This window comes from Heterodontus francisci, chromosome 26 (genome assembly GCF_036365525.1).
Source record: "Heterodontus francisci isolate sHetFra1 chromosome 26, sHetFra1.hap1, whole genome shotgun sequence".
Classification (NCBI taxonomy): domain Eukaryota; kingdom Metazoa; phylum Chordata; class Chondrichthyes; order Heterodontiformes; family Heterodontidae; genus Heterodontus; species Heterodontus francisci.
Genome location: NC_090396.1, coordinates 12,738,306 through 12,764,419, shown reverse-complemented (window position 1 = coordinate 12,764,419; position 26,114 = coordinate 12,738,306). Strand labels below are relative to the sequence as shown.

The 26,114-nt window shown below is 43.2% G+C and overlaps 1 protein-coding gene across 1 annotated transcript in view; it reads right to left on the bottom strand.

Moving 5' to 3' along the window:
* The window catches only part of tmem104 (transmembrane protein 104), a 246,945-nt gene that overhangs the window by 159,948 nt on the left and 60,883 nt on the right, over positions 1 to 26,114 (bottom strand). Inside the window, exons 4-5 of the mRNA XM_068057817.1 lie at positions 17,856 to 17,961; positions 15,077 to 15,157 (exon numbers count right to left, since the gene is read on the bottom strand). Of these exons, the coding sequence (XP_067913918.1) occupies positions 15,077 to 15,157; positions 17,856 to 17,961 (187 nt within the window). The remainder of the gene's footprint in view (positions 1 to 15,076; positions 15,158 to 17,855; positions 17,962 to 26,114) is intronic.

Here is a 26,114-nt window from a genome sequence, read left to right as displayed (position 1 = left end):
AACATAAAGGAATTCAATACAATAGATACAGGGAAACGATTCCCTCCAGTGGGGAAATGCAGCAGGTGGCACAATTTTAAAATTAGAGGTGATCATTTAGCAGTGAAATCATGAAGTACATTTTTCACCCGAGTAGTAGTAGAAATGTGGAAGTCTTTGTCCCCCCCACCCACATCCACCCCCCAAAAAGGTTGTAATTGTTGGGTCAATTAAAATTTTTCAGTCAGAGCTATAGAATTTTTATTAAGGGATGTGGATCAAAGGCAGATAAATGGAGTTGAAGCACAAATCCAGCCATGATCTCATTACGAAGCTTGAGGACCTGAATGCTCTACTTCTGTTCCCACATGATGTACTGTCAAATGTGCCATCCTTCACTAAGCCTCGAGAAGGAAGGAGTCTGGGAAAGGAGGAGGAGAAAGTAGGATGACACTTCAAGTGAACAGTGAAGGAATGGTGCTCGCGGTTCACTATGCTTATAGCTGCCCAGAGACTTTTTGTGAGCTTTTCCATGGCAACTTCATTACCAGGGATCCTCATCAGGCTAGTGCCCTCTACAGGCAATCTGTGACATGAAAGCAGGATAAGCAAAAGCATATCTCTTCAACCAGAGGGAAGAATCCTCTGAGGATTCAATGCAGAGACTAAACCAGGAAGCAAAAATTAGAATATTTAATTCAATATAAAATCATGTACAAAAATCAAAATAGAGAAGTAAATAGAGATGAGGTAAAGTAATTTTTTTAAATCTCCAATAACTAAATTCTGAAGGAATGAGACTCCACATTTGTACAATTAAACTTTCAGGACCAAAGAGGTTGTTTGGCAGTAATTAAGACTGCTACATCATTAAAAAAATTCACTTACACCTGTATGCACCAGACTTAACTTGTTCTGGAATGTTTAGTGGGTTTCCAGTGGGCAAGTACTGCAACTTCACAGCATAGCAAATGCGAATGCAGAGTCTCTCGGCAAGGTACCATTGTAGCGAAGTTCGTGGAGGAACAGACCAAAACGGACAGCGTCTATTATTTCCAAATTCAACCATGCACATGCAGGCACCAGAAGTTGCTGTCCAACTTATTCCATAATAATGGAGACAGCTGCTTAACTCACCATTATTGCTATTCAAAATGTCTGCTGGTACCTGTGCAGCATCCAGTCATTCTACAGAAGGTTTACTGCCAGCAGAAACATTATAGACATTGAATAGACAGCCCATGAACGAATTTAGCAATGAATGCTTTGAAGCCTGTGAAATTACAACACTCTAGTGAACATAGAATGGGCTTCTTTAATATATTGTGCAGTTAAGTAAAGATAAGGAATTTTGGCACATCACAAAATGTTGTTTTGGAATGAATTTTTCCCAATGACATGAACTATAGGCTGCAGCAATGTCACACCTACCCTGCGGGACCTCAATTCTGAAACTAAGAACATTGAACTTATTTTACTGCCTGATTTGATAAGACATCCCCACTTTGACAGAACAGTTTATATTTCAGCTCCCTGTTGTCTAAATGAGTACTATAAATCTAATCACTGCCCTACAGAGTTACCTCTCATTCTGTTGGGTTACATTTCAAATCTACTAATTACAAAGCTATCATCTTTGTAATTTATGCTCCAGTTCCAAGGCATCCAGGAAAATAATTGTTCCAAAAGATAGATAGCAGTCATGAGATTTTCAAACATCCATTTAGATCTTCACAGGTTAGTTCATACCGGACGGTGCATGGAAGTGAAAAAAATACCGAGAAGGTCATTAGAAAAAGGGGTCATTGCTTAGCCTTAGGGTTGATTGATCTTTTTAGTACAAGCGTGTGAATTCTCCATACTCCCTGTAACAGAGCAGTGTTAACATGAATGAATTGACGAGCACTACACAACAAAGGACAGATTCAAAAGTAATATTCAAGGACAATTTACAAGGCTACTAAATTGATTAAGAATTTAAAACAGACAAAATCTCCTTTTTTGTGTACAGCTAGAACAGATTTCACCACGAGCAAAGATCCAAATTAATTCATATGATGAGATACAAGGAGGCAAAGCCAGAGTAGCTTTTTTTTTCACACAAGTGGATAAATTGCATTGGACAGGCACAGGTATTGTGCAGAAAGAGCAATCAGAGGAAAGCGGGACAAAAAAAGACAAGAGTAACTACAGCACCAATGGAAAGAAAACTCAACAGTCAGAAATTCATCTGTGATGGGAGACCATTTGATGGTAACTTATTTGAAATGCACAAGTACCAGAGCTAGTTGAAATGTCTAAACATCAACAGCAATGCCAATTCAATTAACAAAATGTTTTAGAACAGGGTTTCCTGAGGTGAGTAATATTGCCACATCACCTCTAGTGGAACAACCATACTAAAATGGTGATCACACAACGTGATGGATCATGAGTGAGCAGCAGCTTCGAGTAATTAGAAAGTAAATGCAAGGGTCGTAGGGTAGAGGTCAGAGCAGGAAGGATCACTCTCATTGGAGGAGAATGAAGCAAACTTCCAAAAAGGAAAACTGGACAGGAAGTAGGAGATGTGGAGGTGATAGCACAGAACAGCAATGAACTGAAAAGACATACAAAGACCACTTTAAGACCAGAAATTTCAGTGTCCTCCTAAAATCAGCACTTCCATCCCTGCACAGAGTAACTTGCATTCAATAGAACAGACTTGGAGCCAATGGATTTAAGAGATGGAAGGAAAATTAGAAAGAGAAATTGTTTGATTTAGTGGAATGTTATTATTTAGAGCTGTACCAAAAAGGTTCAAGCAGTCGAACGTTCTTACAAAAAAAAACAGCAGACAGAATTGAGAAAATCGCCAGAGACCTACAGCCATTTTGCAACAGAGATGGAATGACAGATGGGTAATGTGCATCAGCAACAAAATCAACACTATACAGCAGAACTCGGTGCTAATGTTAATTATTTGTAGTCAATGTTTTCTAAAATAAAAAAGACAGACTTGCATTTTTACAGCACCTTTCATGACCTCAGGACACCCCAAAATGCTTTACAGCCAATGAAGTACTTTTGAAGTGTAGTCACTGTTGTAATGTAGGAAATGGGGCAGCCAATTTGTACACAGCAAGCTCCCACAACAACAGATAATCTGCTTCATGAATGTAGATTGAGGGATAAATATTGGCCTGGACACCTAGGATAACTCCCCTGCACTTTGAAATAGTGCCATGTGATCCTTTACGTCCATCTGACCAGGTAGACAGGGCCTCACTTTAACGTCTCATCCGAAAGGTGGCACCTCCAACAGCGCAGTACTCCACCAGAGAGCATAAAAATCTAAGTTGGCTCAGGTCCTGGAGTGGGACTTGAACTCCCCTCCTTCTGATTCAGAGGCTAGAGTGCTATTCCCTGAGCCACAGCTCACATATAACATATCTGATTCCAAGTTACTTTAATCATTTGTACTGAAATTAAATCATCAAGAAATGGAAGTCAGAAAGTAGCGGTGAACAGTACAAAAGCAAAATTCTGTGGAAGTTGGAAATCTGATATAAAAACAGAAAATGTTGGAAATAGAGATATCTGGCAGAATCTGTGGAAAGAGACGGTGTTAATATTTCAAGTCTGTGATCTTTCGTTAGAACTCAGCGGTCAACAGTTGTTGATCAGACTGGAGGGAAGTGTACAGTGGTGTCTCCCAGGAATTGGTATTAGAACTTCAATGACGTAGAGAGATTATACAAGTCGGGATTACCTTCCCTCCTGGAAGGAGAGAAAAGGGAGATTTAATAGATGTTCAAAACATGAGGGGTTCTGATAGAGTTGAGAGAAACTGAAAGGAGGGCCAACAGCCAGAGGACAGAGATTCAAAACAATTAGCAGAGAAAATGGGGGCACGGGGGGCGGTGGGGAAAAGAGCAGGAGGATTCTTCCCCCACCTCCCCCATCAAGTTATCACAGGGAAAATGTTAGAAGCTATTATTAAACACAAATCAGCAGGGCATTAAAAAAAATTCAAGGTGATCAGGCAGAGACAACATGGTTTTGTGAAAGGGAAATTATGTTTAACCAATTTCCACAGTGCCTTGTTCTCTTGCAACTTTGTTCCTTCTTGATATCAATGACAACCTTCACTTATCCAACCCTCTCCATTCTACTGCTGATGGTTCCACTCTACGTTATGCAATTTCCCTTCAGGCCACGAACTAAAGAACAAAGAACAGTACAGCACGGGAACAGGCCATTCGGCCCTCCAAGCCTGTGCCAATCTTGATGCCTGTCTAAACTAAAACCTTCTGCACTTCCAGGGACCGTATCCCTCTATTCCCATCCTATTCATATATGTGTCAAGATGCCTCTTAAACGTCACTATCATACCTGCTTCCACCACTTCCCCCAGCAGCAAGTTCCAGGCACTCACCACCCTCTGTGTAAAGAACTTGCCTTGCACATCCCCTCTAAACTTTGCCCCTCTCACCTTAAACCTGTGTCCCCTAGTAACTGACTCTTCCACCCTGGGAAAAAGCTTCTGACTATCCACTCTGTCCATACCACTCAACCTTGTAAACCTCTATCATGTCGTCCCTCCACCTCCGTCGTTCCAGTGAAAACAATCTGAGTTTATCCAAACTCTCCTCATAGCTAATACCCTCCAGACCAGGCAACATCCTGGTAAACCTCTTCTGTACCCTCTCCAAAGCCTCCACATCCTTCTGGTAGTGTGGCGACCAGAATTGCACGCAATATTCTAAGTGTGGCCTAACTAAGGTTCTGTATAGCTGCAGCATGACTTGCCAATTTTTATACTCTATGCCCCGACCGATGAAGGCAAGCGTGCCGTATGCCTTCTGGACTACTTTATCCACCTGCGTTGCCACTTTCAGTGACCTGTGGACCTGTACGCCCAGATCTCTCTGCCTGTCAATACTCCTAAGGGTTCTGCCATTTACTGTATGCTTCCCACCTGTATTAGACCTTCCAAAATGCACTACCTCACATTTGTCCGGATTAAACTCCATCTGCCATTTCTCCCCCCAAGTCTCCAACCGATCTATATCCTGCTGTATCCTCTGACAATCCTCATCACTATCCGCAACTCCACCAACCTTTGTGTCGTCCGCAAACTTACTAATCAGACCAGCTACATTTTCCTCCAAATCATTTATATAGGCTACAAATCAGCAAAGGACCCAGCACTGATTCCTGCGGAACACCACTAGTCACATCCCTCCATTCAGAAAAGCACCCTTCCACTGCTACCCTCTGTCTATGACCAAGCCAGTTCTGTATCCATCTTGCCAGCTCACCTCTGATCCCATGTGACTTCACCTTTTCTACCAGTCTGCCATGAGGGACCTTGTCAAAGGCTTTACTGAAGTCCATACAGACAACATTTATTGGAGTTTTTTGAAGTACTAAGAGGTGTTGTGGATAAAGGGGAGCCAATGGATGTATTGTACTTAGAATTCCAAAAGGCATTTGATAAGCTGCCACATCTAAGGTTATTGAAGAAAATAAAAGCTCATGGTGCAGGGGATAACATTTTGGCATGGATAGAAGATTGGCTAGCTAACAGGAAACAGAGAGTAGGCACTAATGGATCATTTTCTGGTTGGCAAGATGTAACAACTGGTGTGCCACATGGATAAGTACTGGGGCCTCAACGTTTCACAATTTATATAAATGGCTTGGATGAAGGGACCGAAGGTATGGTTGCTAAATTTGATGACAAAGATAGATAGGAAAGTAGCTTGTGAAGAGGACATAAGGAGGCTACGAAGGAATATAGACAGTTTAAGTGAGTGGGCAATGATCTGGCAGATGGAGCATAATGTGGGAAAATGTGAAATTGTCCACTTTGGCAGGAAGAATAAAAAAGTATATTATCTAAATGGCGAGAGATTGCAGAGCTCTGAGATGCAGAGGGATCTGGGTGCCCTAGTGAATGAATCGCAAAAGCTTAGTATGCAGGTACAACAAGTAATTAGGCAAACCAATAGAATGCTATCATTTATTGAGGGAAATTGAAGACAAAAGTAGGGAGGTTATGCTTCAGCTATACAGGGATTGGTGAGACCACATCTGGAGTATGTGTACAGTATTGGTCTCCTTATTTAAGGAAGGATGGAAATGCGTTGAAAGCAGTTCACAGAAGGCTTCCTGGAATGGGCAGGTTGTCTTATGAGGAAAGGTTGGACAGGCTAGGCTTGCATCCACTGGAGTTTAGAAGAGGCAACTTAATTGAAACAGAAAAGATTCAGAGGGGTCTTGACAGAGTGGATGTGCAAAGGATGTTTCCTCTTGTGGAAGAATCTAGAACTCGGGCTCACTGTTTGAAAATAAGGGGTCACCCATTTAAGATGGAGATGAGGAGAATTTTTTCTCGGAGGACTGAGAGTCTTTGGAACTCTTCCTCAAAAGGCAGTGGAAGCAGAGTCTTTGAATATTTTTAAGGCAGAGGTAGATAGATTCTTGATAAGAAAGGGGGTGAAAGGTTATTGAGGTAGGCAGGAATGTGGAGGAGGTTACAATCAGATCAGTCATGATCTTATTGAATGGTGGAGCAGGCTCGAGGGGCCGAGCGGCTTACTCCTGCTCCTAATTCGTATGTTCGTGTGATCTGGAACGTGCTGCCTGAAAGGGTGGTGGAAGCAGATTCAATAGCAACTTCCAAAAGGAAATTGGATATATACTTAAGGGGAAAAATTTGCATGACTATGGGCAAGAGCGGGGAAGAGCATGGTGAGCTGAATGGCCTCCCTCTGTACTGTTAAGAATCTATGATTATAGTGCTGTTCAGTTGTACTGGTCACTCAAGTGGCAATTTCCCATTACCTCAGTTATAACATTCGTTTCCCTGATCCAACCAATGAAAGGCTATCTGGCGAACAAATGGGTCCTCAGAATAACAATGACGGCACCTGCTTTAAACAATATCCAATCTGGGCTGACAACGATGAATGGAACACAAAAATTCCCTTTATAACACTAACATTTTGAGTAGCTGACCCGAAATAGCTTCCACTATATGGATTATGGGGCTGCTGAGCAAATTAAAGTTACCATAACTGGGCAAGCTGCTACAAGAAACAAATCAGAGTAGAAAATTGATCCAACATCAGAAATTATGAAAACCAGAACACAAAGGGCCCCAAGTGGCACCAGAATGATGCGAGCTATTAAATCAAAGAGCTACAAAATTGGCAACCGTTACACATTTTTGGATTTGGTATTACACCAAAGATATAGTTTTGACTCCTAAGTTACAGAGGATAGGCGGTGGCGTAGTGGTATTATCACTGGACTAGTAACCTAGAGACCCAGGGTATTTCTCTGGCGACATGGGTTCGAATCCCACCACAGCAGAAGGTGGAATTTGAATTTAATTAATAAATCTGGAATTAAAAGCTAGTCTAATGATGGTCATGAAACCATTGTCGATTGTTGTAAAAACCCATCTGGTTCACTAATGTCCTTTAGGGAAGGAAATCTGCTGTCCTTACCTGGTCTGGCCTACATGTGACTCCAGACCCACAGCAATGTGGTTATCTCTTACATGCCCTCTGAAATGGCCTGGCAAGCCACTCAGTTGTACCTAACCGCTACGAAGTCAAAAAAAAGGAATGAAACCAGACGGACCACCTGGCATCGACCTAGGCACCGGAAACGACAACGGTAAACCCAGTCCTGTCGACCCTGCAAAGTCCTCCTTACTAACATCTGGGGGCTTGTGCCAAAGTTGGGAGAGCTGTCCCACAGACCAGTCATACTCACGGAATCATACCTTACAGACAATGTCCCAGGCACTGCCATCACCATCCCCGGGTATGTCCTGTCCCACCGACAGGACAGACCCACCAGAGGTGGTGGCACAGTGGTATACAGTAGGGAGGGAGTTGCCCTGGGAGTCCTCAACATCAACTCCAGACCCCATGAAGTCTCATGGCATCAGGTCAAAAATGAGCAAAGAAACCTCCTGATTACCAGGTACTGTCCCCCCTCAGCTAATTAATCAGCACTCTTGAACCCCATTTAAAAGTAGTACTGAGGGTAGCAAGGGCATGGAATGTACTCTTGGTGGGGCACTTCAATGCCCATGGCCAAGAGTGGCTTGGCAGCACCACTACTGACCAAGCCCTGAAGGTATTTCTGCCAGACTGGGCCTGCGCAGGTGGTGAGGGGAGTAACAAGAGAAAAAACCTGCTTGACCTCACCCATCTACCTGTAGCAGATGCATCTGCCCATGACAGTAATGGTAAAGTCACCACCACACAGTCCATGTGAAGGTGAAGACCGAAGTTCACACTGAGGATACTGTCCATCGTGCTAAATGGGATAGATGCAAAACAGATCTAGTAGCTCAAAACTGAGCATTCATGGAGGTGCTGTGGGCCATCAGCAGCAACACAATTGCATTCAACAACAATCTGTAAGCTCATGGCCCAGCATATCCCTCACTCTACCATCAAGCCAGGAGATCAACCCCAGTTCAATGAGGACTGGAGAACATGTCAGGAGCAGCATCAGACATACCTAAAAATAAGGTGCCAACATGGCGAAGCTACAACACAGGACTACATTCATGGTGAACAGTAGAAGCAGCATGTGATACAAGGCTAGGCAATCCCACAACCAACGGATCATATCAAAGCTCTGCAGTCCTGCCACATCCAGTCATGAATGGTGGTGAACAATTAAACAACTAACTGGAGGAGGAGGCTCCACAATGCTGGAAAGGTAGGATTAGAATAGGTGGATCGTTTTTAGGCCGGTACAGTCACGATGGGCCAAGTGCCCTCTTTCTGTGCCTTAAACTTTCTATGATTCTAAGGGTTGAAGCAGGGCAGAGACAGCCAATGTTAGAGATGGAAGCAGATGGTCAGAGTCATAGAGTCGCACAACACAGAAACAGGCCCTTCAGCCCACCACGTCCATGCCGACCATAATGCCCATCTATACTAATCCCACCTGCCTGCATTAATTCCATATCCCTCTATGCCTTGCTCATTCAAGTACCTGTCCAGATGCCCCTTAAATGTCACTACTGTTCCTGCCTCCACCACCTCCTCTGGCAGCTCATTCCAGATACCCACTATTCTGAGAGAAAAATGTACCCCTTTGATCCTCTTTAAACCTCCTCTCTCTCACCTTCAATCTATGCCCTCTAGTTTTAGTCACCCCTACCAAGGGAAACAGACTCTGGCTATCTACCCTATCTATGCCTCTCAATTTTATATACCTCTATCATGTCCCCTCTCAGCCTCCTTCGCTCCAGGGAAAACAGACCCAGCCTATCCAATCTCTCTTTATAACTCAAGCCCTCCAAACCAGGCAACATCCTTCTGAATCTTTTCTGCACCCTCTCTAGCTTAATCACATCTTTCCTGTAGAGCAGCGACCAGAACTGCACACAGTACTCCAAATGCGGCCTAACCAACGTTATGTACAACTGTAACATGATGTCCCAACTCTTGTACTCAATGCCTCAGCCGATGAAGGCAAGCATTCTTCACCACCCTGTCTACCTATGTAGCCACTTTCAGGGAACTATGTACTTGCACCCAAAGGTCTCGCTGCTCAACACCACTCCCCAGGGCCCTGCCATTCACTGTATATGTCCTGCCCTAGTTTAACTTCCCAAAATGCGGCACAGTGGTTAGCACCGCAGCCTCACAGCTCCAGCAACCCGGGTTCAATTCTGGGTACTGCCTGTGTGGAGTTTGCAAGTTCTGCCTGTGTCAGCGTGGGTTTCCTCCGGGTGCTCCAGTTTCCTCCCACAGCCAAAAGACTTGCAGGTTGATAGGTAAATTGGCCATTATAAATTGCCCCTAGTATAGGTAGGTGGTAGGGGAGTATAGGGACAGGTGAGGATGGGGTAGGAATATGGGATTAGTGTAGGATTAGTATAAATGGGTGGTTAATGGTCAGCACAGACTTGGTGGGCCGAAGGGCCTGTTTCAGTGCTGTATCTCTAAATCTTCACACTTGCCTGCATTAAATTCCATTTGCCAAACCCTTGCCCACTTTCCCAGTTGATCTATATCCTGTTGTAACCTTAGACAACCTTCTTCACTGTCCACTATACCACCAATTTTGGTGTCATCTGCAAACTTACTAATCATGCCCCTTACATTCACATCCAAGTCATTAATATATATGACAAACAGAGGGCCCAGCACCAATCCCTGCAGCACACCACTGGTCACCGGCCCCCAATCTGAAAAACAACCCTCCACTACCACCCTCTGCCTCCCATCACCAAGCCCATTTTGTATCCAATTGGCGAGCTCACCCTGGATCCGTACCAGCCTACCATGCGGGACCTTGTCAAAGGCCTTGCTAAAGTCCATGCAGACAACGTCCACCGCCCTGTCCTCGTCAAAACTCTTGGTCACCTCCTCAAAAACCTCAATCAAATTCGTGAGACATCATTTCCCACGCACAAAGCCATGCTGACTATCCCTAATCAGACCATGCCTTTCCAGATGCCTATAAATCTCAGAATCCCTTCCAATAACTTTCCCACCACTGATGTAAAGCTCATTGGCCTATAGTTCCATGGCTTATCTCTGCTGCCCTTCTTAAATAAAGGCACAACATTAGCTATCCCCACCCATGGCCAACGACGATAAAAAAATCTCTGCCAGGGCCCCAGCAATCTCCTCCCTTGCTTCCCATAGCATCCTAGGATACACCTGGTCAGGCCCTGGGGATTTATCCACCTTAATGCGCTTCAAAATCTCCAACACCTCCTCCTTTGTAATGTTGATATGCTCCAGGATATCGCTGTTCCCTCCCTCGAACTCACGAGCTTCCATGACCTTCTCCACGGTAAATACAGACGAGAGGTATTCATTTCAGACCTTGCCCATTTCCCATGGCTCCACACATAGATTACCACACTGATCCTTAAGGGGACCTACTCTCTCCCTACCTACCCTTTTTACTCTTAATATACTTATAGAATCTTTTAGGATTCTCCTTTATCTTATCTGCCAGGGAAATCTCATGGCCCCTTTTCGCCCTCCTAATTTCCTTCTTAAGTGTACTCCTCCATCCCTTATACTCTTCGAGGGACTCGCTTGATCCCAGCTGCCTATACCTGACATATGCCACCTTCTTTGTCCTGACCAGACCCTCAATATTCCTCGTCAACCAAGGTTCCCTAAACTTGCCAGCCTTGCCCTTCAATCTAACAGGAACATGCCAGCCCTGAAATCTTCCTATCTCACTTTTAAAAGCCTCCCTTTACCTGTAAACAGCCTCTCCCATTCAACTTTCGAAAGTTCCCGTCTGATGCCATCGAAATTAGCCTTCCTCCAATTTAGGACTTCAACTTGAGGGCCAATCCTATGCTTTTCCATAACTACCTTGAAGCGAACAGTGTTATGGTCACTAGTCACAAAGTGCTCCCCCACTGACACATCAACCATCTGCCCAGCCTCATTTCCTGAGAGGAGGTCGAGTGTAGCCCCTTCTCTAGTAGGGCCATCCACATACTGCTTCAGAAAACTATCCTGGACACACTTAAATTCTTCCCAATCTGATCCCTTAGCACTAAGGCAGTCCCAGTCAATATTAGGAAAGTTAAAATCACCTATTACAACCCTATAATTCCTACACCTATCTGTGATTTTCCTACATATATGCTCCTCCAATTCCCTCTGACTATTGGGGGGCCTATAGTATAATCCCAAAGTGATCACCCCTTTCTTATTTCTAAGTTCTACCCGTATGGCCTCGCTGGACATTCCCCCCGGGATATCCTCTCTAAGTACTGCCGTGATGTCCTTCCTAATCAATAGTGCAACTCCCCCTCCTCTCTTACCTCCACCTCTGTCACGCCGGAAACATTGGTACCCCGGAACATTGAGCTGCCAGTCCTGCCCATCCCTCAACTGCGTTTCCGTAATAGCTATAATATCACAATCCCATGTACCGATCCATGCTCCGAGTTCATCTGCCTTACCTGTAAGGCTTCTTGTATTAAAGTAAATGCAGTTTAGCCTATCAGACCTTCCACGCTCCCTGTCCTGCCCCTGCCTGGCCTGCCTACTGGACTCGCTTGCTTTAACCTCTACATTTGCCTCAACTATCTCATCTGAGAGACTACTACTTTGGGTCCCACCCCCCTGCAAGACTAGTTTAAACCCTCCCGAGTAGTACGAGCAAACCTCCTCCGCAAGGATATTGATCCCCTTCCAGTTCAGATGCAACCCGTCCCTCTTGTACAGGTCACCTGTGCACAAGAGATCCCAATGATCCAAGTAGCTGAAGCCCTCCCGCCTACACCAGCTCTTCAGCCACGCATTCATTTGCCTAATCCTCCTATTCCTACCCTCACTAGCACATGGCACAGGGAGTAATCCTGAGATTACAACCCTAGAGGTCCTGCTTTTTAACCTTCTGCCTAACTCCTTATATTCACTTTGCAGGACCTCATCTCTCTTCCTGCCTATGTCATTAGTACCAATATGGACCACAACCTCTGGCTGCTCACCCTCCCCTTTCAGAATGGCCTGCAGCCGCTCCAAGACATCCTTGACCCTAGCACTAGGGAGGCAACATACCATCTTGGAGCCTCGTTTGCGGCCACAGAAATACCTATCTGCACCCCTTATGATAGGGTATTTTATCACTATAGCTCTTTTACCCCTTTTGCAGAGCCCTTTGTGGTGTATCCAAAGTGGTATATCTGTTTGAGAGGGGGATGGCCATAGGGAACTCCTGCATAGCTGCCTGCGCCTACTACTCCGTCTGCTGGTCACCCATCCCTTTTCTGCCTGTGCAGCCATTACCTGCGGTGTGACCACCTCACTAAACGTGTATCCACGACGTGGTCTTGGTGATGGAGAGGATATGGGGCCCAAAGCTCAGCTCTGGGTCAAATAGAATGTTGAGGCTGTGTTCTGGTTCACTCTGGAGGCATTGATCAGGGAACAGAGCTTGTAGCGGGGGGCCAAAGACAATGGATTCAGTCTTCCCAATGTTTAATTACATGAAATTGCAGCCCACCCAGATTTGGATGTCAGACAAGTAACGCTTGCTTGAACAAGTTTTTTCTGAATAATTCCATGAACGGTCTCAGACACAGATGCCAACACAGCCCCTCACTTATGCCAGTAGACATTTTACATAATGACAACTAGCTTGAAGGTTTCCATTAGGCCACATTGCATTACAACAGTTCAATAATTACTTTACAAAGCACGCTACAAACTGAGCAACTGAATACACTTCTTGCAAGAATATAAAGTGGATCACAGCCAACTATAGTCTGTCTATATTCATTGCCTCTGGAACTGTCTGTTCTAGGTAGAAATGTATTAGCATGTAATATGCAGATCCATTGAACCCAGCTCAAACTCTCAATAGGCTTGTTGCTGGCTCCTTGTCTTAATGTTTGAGGCACCAGGTGATGTGCATTATATTAACAAAACGATCTGCATTTCCTTACATCATTTACAAATTTATACATCACAACCCTTTGGTCAGATGTGATCACAAAGTACTCTGAAGTAGCTGCACATTATCAAACCTTAAAGAAAATACAACAGGCCAGGTTTTGCCGGTGATGGGGGGGAGGGCTTGATAGCAAACTGTCGGCATTTGCCATCAGTACCCCTCTGAAACAGACTGCAACTTCAGGATTTCCACACTCATCTGCACCTGCCCAACATCCTAAAGTTATGGTCTGTCACTCAACGTTCTGCCACAGGCTGCAGAGCTGACAATCACTGAAATCAGCGAGAACTTTAACTTTCCCACCCCATCACTGGTGAAACCCCTTAAAAAGTTACACCTTGTTCAATCAGATGTAACTGGGTTTTCAAACAACCCTGTGATTAATAAATTTGATGAACAGAACTGGCCCTGAAAAATAATTTTATAATCTTGGAGTGCTGTACAATGATTCATTAAGCTAAATTTTAATTTATTTATTTTTTTTAAATAAGGTTTTCATATTTTAGCTTCTACCTTCACCCATGTCCATGTTACAACATTTAATTTGCACCATGCAAAAAATTTTTAGTGATTGTATTTTATTGCTTTTTGGTTCCTGTTTATGCGTCTGTGAAAATCATTTAATGCAATTGGTTGCTCTAATGCAACAGCCTGATGACTTCACTCCTATTCCAGTAAAGGACACCGCACTCAGTTGCAGTTCCCACTGCTTGGAGTGAATGCGTCCCATAAGCTGCTGGTGCTCCTCCTCGTGCTTATTCGAGAGTTAGAGGTCAACAGCAAGCCTCCTTGCTTCAACACTGACCCCAAAAACTTCCATTACGGAGTACTTGATGTATAGTGATATTTAGCATTGTATCTTACCATTTCTCTGAAATAAAATCTTACACAAGCCACAGATTAATCCTATACTCAAGACTGATTTTGAAAACTCTCGTGTTTACATCGAGGTTTACAGCATAATGTGCCAGCACTAGCTCTTGGACAGCGACCATTCCATTGCCCTTTCCCTACATGTCCAGTAGGCACAAGTAAAAGTTCTAATGAAGGGTCACTGATCTGAAACGTTAACTCTGCTTCTCTCTACACAGATGCTGCCAGACCTGAGTATTTCCAGCAATCCTTGTTTTTATTTTAGGCATAAGTAATTACCAGACAAAGTTTGCTATTTGTTTCTGATCATCTTTGAAAACTCACCAAGATCTCAAGCAGAGAATGGAGCCTACCCACAAGAGTGACCAAACATACATGAGCCAAAATAATAGACAAGATTCAAAACTATCCAGCACTATCCATTTCTAATATGCTATGGACTCTCACCTCCTCCTCCTAAAAGCATCAGCTTCTGCTCGGACAAGGAAAGAGAATCGCAGCTTGCTTCTACTTCGAATACTAGCCAAATGCGTGTCATTTCAAAAAGCAACAGCAATCAAAACACTCTCTAGGTCACTAGATTGTGATCAGAGGCAGCAATGTGGCTGATATCCCCCTTTACAGAGCTAAGATTGAGGTGAATTGTTGCATGCCCACCACCACCCTACCAGAGATTAGCTAATGTAGCACAAACTGTTCCATTATTTAAACATGTCCTAAACAGTTACTTATAAAACTTCAGGCAATGTGGCAAAAGTCTCACCTTTATTGAAAAACATGGAAGCCATCTGACCCATTTCTATTCGTTCCACAATATCAAAGGCATCGTATGGGCTGGCTCGTTCTAGGCATAAAAATAGGCAATAGGATTGTTAGTACACATCTTTAAATAGTGGAAAGGATACCAAGACCAACAATTTCACATCATAACCTCCGCTCCCATCTTTTGACTAGAGTTGGAGATGATTCTGTTAATCCTATTTACACCTTTCCTAGACCCATTTTTTTTCTTGACTTGTCCATTACCCCTCGTCAGTTAATATTACCTGCCTTCAACCTGATCACACATCTTCCCTTTTATTCTTTCCTCCCCTTTCCCTGCCTCTGTACTTACTTCAAACCTGTTACATCTCAAACTTTTTGTAGTTCTGATGAAAAGTCACAGACCTAAAACATTAACTTTGCTTCTCTCTCCACAGATGCTGTTTGACCTACTGAGTATTTCCAGAATTTTCTGTTTGTCTTAGTGGAAAGGGCTATTGGACAGGCAGTTGTAATGTTTAAACGTTTAATATCCTGCAAATAAATGGTCATACCACCAAATATGGTCAGATTCTCAAGTTTATTCTAATTCGTCTGCATATTGAAAGCACTAAACAAAACCTGCACTAATGAGAAGTTTAACCAGTGCTCCAAAATCTGAAGTGTATTGTGGGAAGTCCTGTAACATGGTTTGACTAGATCCATGCTTTGAGAGCAGGATCCAAAAGCTAACCAGGCAACGGAGAAAACTAGCTGTTGGGTTGAAAACAGCAGTTACGTATTATGGAATTTAGGCGAAGTGCAGAATACAACTCCAGGAATCAATGATGAGTCTACCATGGTTTTTAATTTACAATAGCATCTGGGATTCACAAACTCAATGCATACTGGTCTAATCTACAGCTGATAATATACAAGGATGAGGCAGTTCAACCTGAGTAAACTCCTTTGGGTCTATAATTTTAAAAAAAACTTAAATATGTACAAAAGCAGAATATGGCAGATATTGGAAGTCTGAAATAAAAACAGGAAATGCTGGAAATGCTCAGATCTGGCAGCATCTGTGAAGAAAGAAACAGTTAACCTTGATTTTTCAACAGAACTTAAATATATAAGTGGATAAACTATTGAGTAAGATTCAGACTGTTGTTCAGCTGCCTCAGCTCCTTCCTTCCTTCTTTTGTCCATCAAGCTGAACCAGCCTCACATCTCCCCCATGCCCTCTCCATCTTGTCCACGAGACCCCCCTCCCGCTCCAGTGAACTGATTTCCACTACACTGTTGACCTGCCAGCTTTCCTTCCTAGTTCCCAGCAGGCATTAGGACTAATGAAAATGGAAAAAACCTACATTTAGACATCTTTCACAACTTCAGGGTGTCCCAAAGCGCTTCTCAGCCAATAAAGTAATTTTGAAGTGTAGTCACTGATGTAATGGAAGAAACAGGGCAAACATTCAGCGCATAGCAAGCTCTCACCATGGGGAAGGGATGAGAATGTCTCCTACCAGGCACAGAAGGTGAAGCTACTTGTAACAGCTCGAGTTCCAGCCAAGCCAGGAAGCACAGTGCCCTGCTGAAAAAATCTCAACATCTACAGTATACAGCAGCGGGAGCTAGAAGTAACCCACCATCTTCAACAGAACCCTCAAAGAGAAAACTACAATCATCTGAAGCATACATCCATCTAGAACTTGATTCTCAAGAGAATTCAAGTGGTTTATCGTAACCTTTGCCCCCCGCCCCCCACTGAAAACCACCTTCCTCCTTCTCTCCTCTGTTTCTTATGTATGTGCATGTACACGTGTGAACGAGCGAATGCAGTTGCAACAATTTCAGGATAAAACATTTTGATCAAAAATCAACTTTGTCTTTAAAACCTACAAGAAAACCGGTCGTTATTTATTTGAAAAATAAAACACCAAGGGGCTAAACTCTAATACAAATACACTTGCTGTGGTCAGGTGGGGAGTCGAACAGTGGGAACCACCCCGTCACACCACATGACTGTAACCAGGTGCAGAAAAGATTTACAAGAATGATTCCAGGGATGAGACTTCAGTTATGAGGATAGACCGGAGAAACTGGGTCTGTTTCCCTTACAGAAGAGAAGGTTGAGAGCAGATTTGATAGAGGTGTTCAAAAATCATGAGGTGTCTGGACAGAGTAGAGAGGGAGAAACTGTTCTCATTGGCGGAAAGGTCGAAAACCAGAGGACACGGATTTAGGGTGAATGGCAAAAGAAGCAATGGTGACATAAGGAAAAACTTTTCAATGCAGCAAGTGGTTTGAATCTGGAATGCACCGCCTGAGAGTGGGGTGAAGGCCGATTCAATCGTGGTTTTCAAAGGAGAATTGGATAATCATCTAAAGAGAAAAAACTTGCAGGGCTATGAGGAAAAGTGGGGGGGGGGGGGCGGGGTGGGAGTTGATTTTGTAGAGAGCTGGCACAGACACGACGACCAAATGGCCACCTTCTGTGCTGTAATCATTCTATGATTGAGGAATAAATATTGGTCTTGGCCCCAGGGGAACTCCCCTCTTCCTCTTCAAATAGCATCATGGAATTCTTTATGTCTGAGAAAGGAATCCAGGCCTTGGTTTAAAGTTTCATCAGAAAGACAGCACCACTGATAGTGCAACAATCCCTCAATGCCATAATTATTCCCGTGAAGGAAAGCTTCATCTCAAGCTAATGAAAACATGCAATTTTCTGATTTTAGTATTTGGTTTAGTACTGAAAGTTGATTTAGCTCACACAAGTAGTTTGCCTCAATACTCACGCACTGACAGAATAGGTCTCGTCTCTGACCGCTCATAACCATCGCGTACTGCAATCTCATTCTTTTCATCATCATAGGAATCTGAAGAGGGATCACTATCATCCACCTTAGATGTAAAAACAAAAGGCCTGATAAGCATCTCTTGTGGCTTTGAAACATACAGTAGCTGGAATTTGCCATTTCTGCACTCCCCAAACTAGGACCTACAGCTGCCACTCATTTTAATGAGTGGAAACTTGTGGGCTGGGAACCACAGAAGTGGAAAATTCCAGACCTAACCAATAATCCATTCCCTCCTTATTTTCCTTCTCCTACACTTAACACTTGCTGATGGGCACCCATCTAAAGGAAGCCTGCTTTAAAAGCATTAACCCAGATACCGATTCCATCCCCACAGTGGCTCAATAGAAACAAATGAATCACAGCAATCTTCCACAGGGCTCAACTCACACACTAGTTTGAAATAACTTGCACAATTTCAAACTTTATAATTGTGCTCATAGGAACTTCTCTCCCAACAATTTTAGTTTGGTTAAATGCACAAGCCCCAGGAAATGAAGTCCAACTGTTAGCATTGTTTTGCCCAAAACACTTAACAGTTCCATACATCAGAGGAATAAATGTGCCAGAACAAACATACCCTTTAATTTTTTTTTGTTACGTGCAGATAATTGGTTAAAGTTCGTGGGCCCCCAAATTTTTTTTTGCATGGCCACACACACAAAATGGGCCAACTCATGCTCGGCCTGCATGGGAACTTTCGGGTTTCTGCGCAGTTGCATAGCTGAGAAGGAACACTACGGACCAGTTCCCAGTGCTTGGTTCTGGAATAGGATCCTGAATCCCAGAGACACAAACTCTTGCATATTAGGGGGCTCACTTACTCCATAGTTAATGGTTGACTTAAGCCAGGCTGTGAAGAATAACCATTTCAGTTTGCAAAAGTAACGTGATCAGTTTACAGAAAAGGTCAAGCTGTTTACACAAGAAATGGTGTTGGAGAAACAAACTGTACAACCCCCTTCTGAGTACAATTGTCCGAGCTCTCTTATCAAAATGTTAACTGACTGAGTTAACTGCATCCTCAAGTCTGTTCCACACACCCATTACCTTTGATGGGGCAGGAGAGGAATGTTCCTAAACTCTATCCTTGCACAAAGCTGGTAAGTTCTGGACTCTAACTCTAGTCCTATTTCCAGTGCCCAAGTTAACAAGTTTGTTCACTTTAACCTTATCTATAGCTTTCATTATTTTAAAGGGCCTGGATTAACTCACCCCTCAGTCTTGGCACTTGCCTTAATTTAGTCTGCAGGGACCTGCCATCATCCTGGTCATTTCTCCAAACAATTCCTAATGCATCCCTATACTTTGGAGGAGTCGGATTCAATTGTGGCTTTCAAAAGGGAATTGAATAATTATCTGGAGAGAGAAAATGTGCAGGGTTACAGGTAAAGGGCGAGGGAGTAGGACTTACTGAGTTGCTCTTGGAGAGCTGGCACAGACATGATAGGCTGAATTACCATCATCTGTGCTGCAACCATTTTATGATTGACATATAATGGTCAAATCTGTGCAACATTGATCTACAGAATGTCAGTAGAACTTCTGACTTGCAGTCCAAGTTTTCCAGCTTTCATATGCTGTTAAAGGTATGTTCAATGAACTCTCCAAAATCATTTTCAGTCTCTTCCAGTGGAGACCCACCCCCCCCCCCTCAATTACCTGTCCCTATATGTATTATTTATCGACATTGAAATGTATCTGCCATATTGCAGCTGATGTAGTCAGGTCAAGCCTTTCTGAAGATAATTTTCCCACTAGTTACCTGCTAACATTGCTCATGTCATTAGTAAATTAATATGTAAACCAGGACTCTAACTCTCTGCAACCTTTACGAAGAAATTTGGCACATACATGGTATCCAAGGTTATTCCTCAGTTTCTCCTAACAAGAACAAGAGACACAGATAGCACACGAGATACTGGGACCATTTCCATGGAGCAGGGAAAGCTGAGATGATATAATAGAGGTTTTTAAAATTTTGAAGTGCTTTTGAAGATAAAATTATGGAAGACTATTTTCTCTGGGCATCAGTGACAGCAGTCACCAATTTAAACAAGTGAAGAGAATTTAGGAGAAACTTCCTTGAGGAAGAGTTAAGAGTATCTGCCACAGGACATGGTTGAGACGGAGACCATTGCAGCTTTTATGGGAAAAATTGCATACATATTTGAACTAAAAGATGATTCAGGATGATGGGAAGATTGGGGCAGTGGGATTAGCTTTGAACTGCTCTAGTGAAGAGTTAGCAGAGCCAAAATGGGGTAAATGGCCACCTTCTGTCCAATAAGCTTCTATGGAAGAAGTTCTCTTTCCACTGCGCCCACTCCATCCCAGAATACATTCACTGACCCCATACTGAAAATCAGAATCTCTTTCAAAGTTACCCGTTTGCCAAATTGAAAAATAACTTTGGATTCATACACATTTAAATTTCACTGACAACTTAAAAACAATTCAATGCATATGATTTGGTTGAAATAGCCTGTACAATTTGTACAGCTTACACTCATTTCAACTGACAGGGAATGTAGTTATTTGATCTTCCAGTATGTTAATGTGAGGAGGGTAATGTTGGTACATATCAATATATTGTTCTGCATTTCATTTATAAATTACAGCCTCAATAAATGAGGCAGAAATTCTATTCACCATGTCCATTTACAGTGAATATATTTTGCACATTAGTGGATGAGGGACATTTATTTAATAAAGAGCTCTTAAAATAGGGCCACAACAGCTTTCAAACCTGGGAACAGGTTGGATTTTACTTTGGCTTCAACAGCACTGGAGAATACATTTTTGTTCAAAGTCAGCCTCCCTTCAGTCACTCTCCCATTTCAAAGTCTGTTTATGTTGTTCTTCCCTGGTTATCAGAACCTCTTGAAACAGAACAAAATTCCATGGTAGAAATTCTACTTTGGGCAGAATAAGCAATCCAGGTGCAAATTGTGCTCACTTTCTGAACTGGATTTTCTTGTTCAAGTTTCCAACAAACCCATTTGCATATCAAATGTAAAACCTCCCATGAACCAGTGCAACTGGGTTGCATTTCAGAGTGCATTCTTCTTCAAATTTCTTTTTGCATTAAAGAATATTCCTTTATATATTCAAGAGTGGTAACTTGATTTTATTAAGAATGAAGAAAATGGGTTTATCCTAAAAAATAAACTTTAAAATCGGTGTCTGGTCTACCACTTGTGAGTAGCCCCAGTTTCTGCAAATGACTAACTATACAGAAGCATTCACTAGATACACTGGGTGTACAGTAGTTTGTTACTTAGAAAATTAGTGTCCTTGTGCCAAATGGCTGCATTTGCTGACAACGCTACCACTAGGTGGCACTGCAGTGGCACATGCACAAAAGCAGCCTGTGCCACTAAAACGTCACAGTCTGCGACTTCAGGCAGCTGCCAGGACTAAAGATAGCGCTGCTCAAATAATCACACGAAGGCAACCTAACCTAAACACATGGCAGCACACAATGGAGGGAGGGAGGGAGGGAGAGAGCGAGTGAGCGGGCCGGGGATTGTGGGGGGAGGGGGGGGGGGGGGGGGTTGGGAGTGAAGCGGCAGAAAGAGCAGAGCGGCCAGAGAGAGCAGCGGGGGGGAGCGGAGCTTGACGCATGGGTGAATACCCGTTAGCGTTGCATTGCTGTACGCGTAAGGCGCATGCGCAGACCAGTCCTGGCAAGTCGGAACGCAGCACACGCACAGACAGCAGGTGCCAGTCTGCGCATGTGCACACCTTGGCGCAGCCTGATGACGTCAGTGACCGGCTGCGTTGTCAGGAATCACTTTGGTGCCAAATAATGCTCAATTAAGAGCCTCTTCAATGGCTCACAAAAGGACGCAATTAGTGGGAATTTGGCCTAACCATCAGCCTCAAGAAAACGAACATCATGGGGCAGGACGTCAGAAATGCTCCATCCATCAATATTGGCGACCACGCTCTGGAAGTGGTTCAAGAGTTCACCTACCTAGGCTCAACTATCACCAGTAACCTGTCTCTAGATGCAGAAATCAACAAGCGCATGGGAAAGGCTTCCACTGCTATGTCCAGACTGGCCAAGAGAGTGTGGGAAAATGGCGCACTGACACGGAACACAAAAGTCCGAGTGTATCAAACCTGTGTCCTCAGTACCTTGCTCTACGGCAGCGAGGCCTGGACAGCGTATGCCAGCCAAGAGCAACGTCTCAATTCATTCCATCTTCGCTGCCTCCGGAGAATACTTGGCATCAGGTGGCAGGACCGTATCTCCAACACAGAAGTCCTTGAAGCGGCTAACATCCCCAGCTTGTACACACTACTGAGTCAGCGGCGCTTGAGATGGCTTGGCCATGTGAGCCGCATGGAAGATGGCAGGATCCCCAAAGACACATTGTACAGCGAGCTCGCCACTGGTATCAGACCCACCGGCCGTCCATGTCTCCGCTATAAAGACGTCTGCAAACGCGACATGAAATCGTGTGACATTGATCACAAGTCGTGGGAGTCAGTTGCCAGCATTCGCCAGAGCTGGCGGGCAGCCATAAAGACAGGGCTAAATTGTGGCGAGTCGAAGAGACTTAGTAGTTGGCAGGAAAAAAGACAGAGGCGCAACGGGAGAGCCAACTGTGCAACAGCCCCGACAAACAAATTTCTCTGCAGCACCTGTGGAAGAGCCTGTCACTCCAGAATTGGCCTTTATAGCCACTCCAGGCGCTGCTTCACAAACCACTGACCACCTCCAGGCGCGTATCCATTGTCTCTCGAGATAAGGAGGCCCAAAAGATGGGGTGATTATTTCAGTCTGGGGGTGTGGGCAGTGCCGGCTTTCAGCATAATGTTTTTCAAACCTGCAATAAAAGATTGCGGAAATGATTTGCACTGGGCATAAGTTGCGCTTTAAATTCCTTGATCTTTTACGCTGTTGGTTTGCCCAATTTTACCAGTACAACCTAGCAGAAACTTCAGACTTCTATTGACAGACTTTCTGGTTACAACAGGAGCCTGGAATGGACAGTTTGGAAAAGGGAATTTGTATTCAATGTTCCTGATTTAGTACAAATTATTTTAAGAACTCTTAACAGATTAAAAGCACAACACATCAATCTCACCACATTCTCTCAGAAGTATCAAGACTTTACATTTTGACTTAACAGGATCAATACATATCAGTACAAACATTCTCCATGCATTCCCCTCACTCCCAACTTCCAACATGAAAAATGTATTCACTCAACTTGGGCTCCCTTTAAAGTTCCTGCCCAAAATAAGCGTAAAAGGAACCATACTTCAAGTTACAAATACTTTGATGCACAACTGATAGGTTTCTTACTGAAGCAGAGTTTTTAAAATGGTAGAGATTATAACCCTTATGATGAAGGGTCACTGACCTGAAACATTAACTCTGCTTCTCTCTCCACAGATACTGCCAGACCTGAGTATTTCCAGCATTTCTCATTTTTATTTCAGATTTCCAGCATCTGCATGTTTTTTGCTTTTATCATAACCTTCATGTCATGTTAATATTTAGTCTTTGTTCTCTCTTTGAATAACTGTTCCACACACCATGGATAAGTTAATTATTTGTCAAGGCTGAAGTTTAAGGCCACAGAGAGTTGACAAAATTGACCCAGACAAACTGTTAAGAACTTGAATCAGGAACCAAAATTACAAAATCGTGTAGAACCGACAGCTAAAACTCTTCCATCTCAAAGTGGGCTTGGATCGGTGGAATAAAATCATGACAAGCAACTAGCGTTGGAAGAATCAAAGAGCGCTAGTGGATTTCATTTGGCTCAACAGGCAGCACACAAGTCAGAAGGTTATGAGTTCAAGACTCCATCTAGAACTCGAGCACAGTCTAGGCTGACACACTCATGTTATACTGTTGGAGTGCTGCACTGATGGAGGAGCCACTATTTGAATGAGATACTCTACCAAGGCCCTGTCTGCTATAGGCACCACCCTCCAAAGCACTAACCAAAGAGCAAGTAGTTCTCTCCTAGTGTCCTGAACAATTCTGCTTCCTGAATATTACAAGTGTTAATTGGTCCTTCATCCGTTTTGTTTTGACATGTTAATGCAGAATAACCATCAAGAACCTTGTGTGAAACAAAGGCATTTTAACTTAACACAATATAAATGCAAGTATGATTACAATGATCACGAGCATGTAGGCGAGGCAAGATGGCAGGATTGCTTTACCCATTACAAAGGTGTTATATAACTGCAAGTTAACTAGTAAAATATCCCAAGGGGCTTCACAGGAGTGCAATTAAATAAAATTTGACAGAGCCACATGTCATATCAGGACAGGTGACTGAAAGCTTGATTTTAAATGAGGAGGGTGGTAGCGAGGCCAAGAGGTCACAGAGGGAGCTCCAGAACTTAGACAGCTGAAGGCACAGCCGGCAATGGTGGAATGAAGAAAATCAGGGATATGCAAGACGACACAACTGGAGGAGTACAGAGATCTCAGAGGGTTGTAGGGCTACAGCAAATTAGAGAGATAGGTAGAGGTGAAGCCGTAGAAAGACGTACTCATGGAGGACTTGAAAGGGCCTAAATTTTAAAAATTAAAACATTACCAGACCAGGAGTCTATGTAGGTCAGCAAGCACAGGGATAATGGGACTTAGTACAAGTTAGAATATGGGCAGCAGAGTTTTGATTTAACACAACTTTATGAAGGATGGAAGATAGGAGACCAATCAGAACAGCACTGGAACAAACAAGAGCCACATCCCCCCAGTTCTGGTACCATTCTTGTACACTTTTTCAGCACATCCTGCAGTGCCTGTTCTTTTAATATAACATGGAGACCAGAATTATGCACAGTACTTCAAGTGTGGTCTAACCAATGTTCTATACAAGTCTAACACCTTCACTGTTTTCAAACTTTTTTCCCCTCTAGAACCCCAGTGCTTTGTTTGCTTTTATGACACCGACTTGTGTCACTACGTTTAGTGATTTATCGATCTGTACCCCTCAATCACACCCTTCCTCTACCCAATTTAGACATGTATTACATGGAGTATGTGCCTCCTTATTCTTCCTACCAAAACAAACCATCTCACATTCATTTGCCAATCTCACCCATTCTACAAGTTTATCAATGTCATCTGCAATTTGTTGCAATCTATAGTATTGACTATATTTTCCATTATCGCTTTTTTGAAATTATACAGTAATTGCAAGAAAGCTTTCATGCATTATGTAATTTTCAGGTTGGCAGGTTGCAACTAGTGAAGTGCCGCAAGGATCCGTACTCGGGCCTCAGCTATTTACAATCTATATCAATGACTTAATGAGGGGAACGAGCATAATGTATCCAAGTTTGCTGGTGATACAAAGTTAGATGGAAAGTAAAAACAAATACTGCAGATGCTGGAAATCTGAAATAAAAACAGTGCTGGAAATACTCAGGTCAGGCAGCATCTGTGGAGAGAGAAGCAGAGTTAACGTCACAGGTCAGTGACCTTTCATCAGAACTGGCAAAGGTTAGAAAAGAACTGGGTTTGAAGCAAGTGGCGGGGGGTGCAGAAAGAGAGTTGGAGGGGAAGAGAACAAAAGGGAAGTTGTGTGATAGGGAAAGCTGTCATGGGACAAAGGCAAAGTGTGTGTTAATGCTTGTGGTGAAAGACAGCATTAGTCCAGAGAGACTGTTAATGGCTGTCATTAATTTCTTCAGAGGGTCATGAATCTTTGGAATTCTCTCTCTCAGGTGTGGGTGCTCAGTCGTTGCGTATAGACTGAGGTGGATACATTTTTTTTTTCGATACTAAGGGAATCAATGGATGTGGGGATAGGACAAGAAAGTGGAGCTGAGGTTGAATCAGAGTGGTCTTATTGAATGGCAGAGCAGGCTCAAGAGGCTCTATGGCCTATGCCCACTCCGTTCTTCCAGAATTCTTTATTCCATCTTAGATTCTTTTTAATTTTGGATTTTTTAAAAATAGTAACATTGCTAGAGATAAGGGTCTGTATAATTATTAGGGACAAGAGTCAATTCTCATTCAGAAGCTCATGCTCCTATATTGAAAATTCTGAACAGATATTTTCAAAATAGAAAAAAACTAAATAATTCTGAACACTTAACTGCAATGATTTTTTTTTAAACATATAAATCAACAGCTGAATGATTTTTCAATCATGCACCTCTGATAAAAAGTCTACAAGTGACAGATCCAACCTTACAGGATGAGTAGAATTT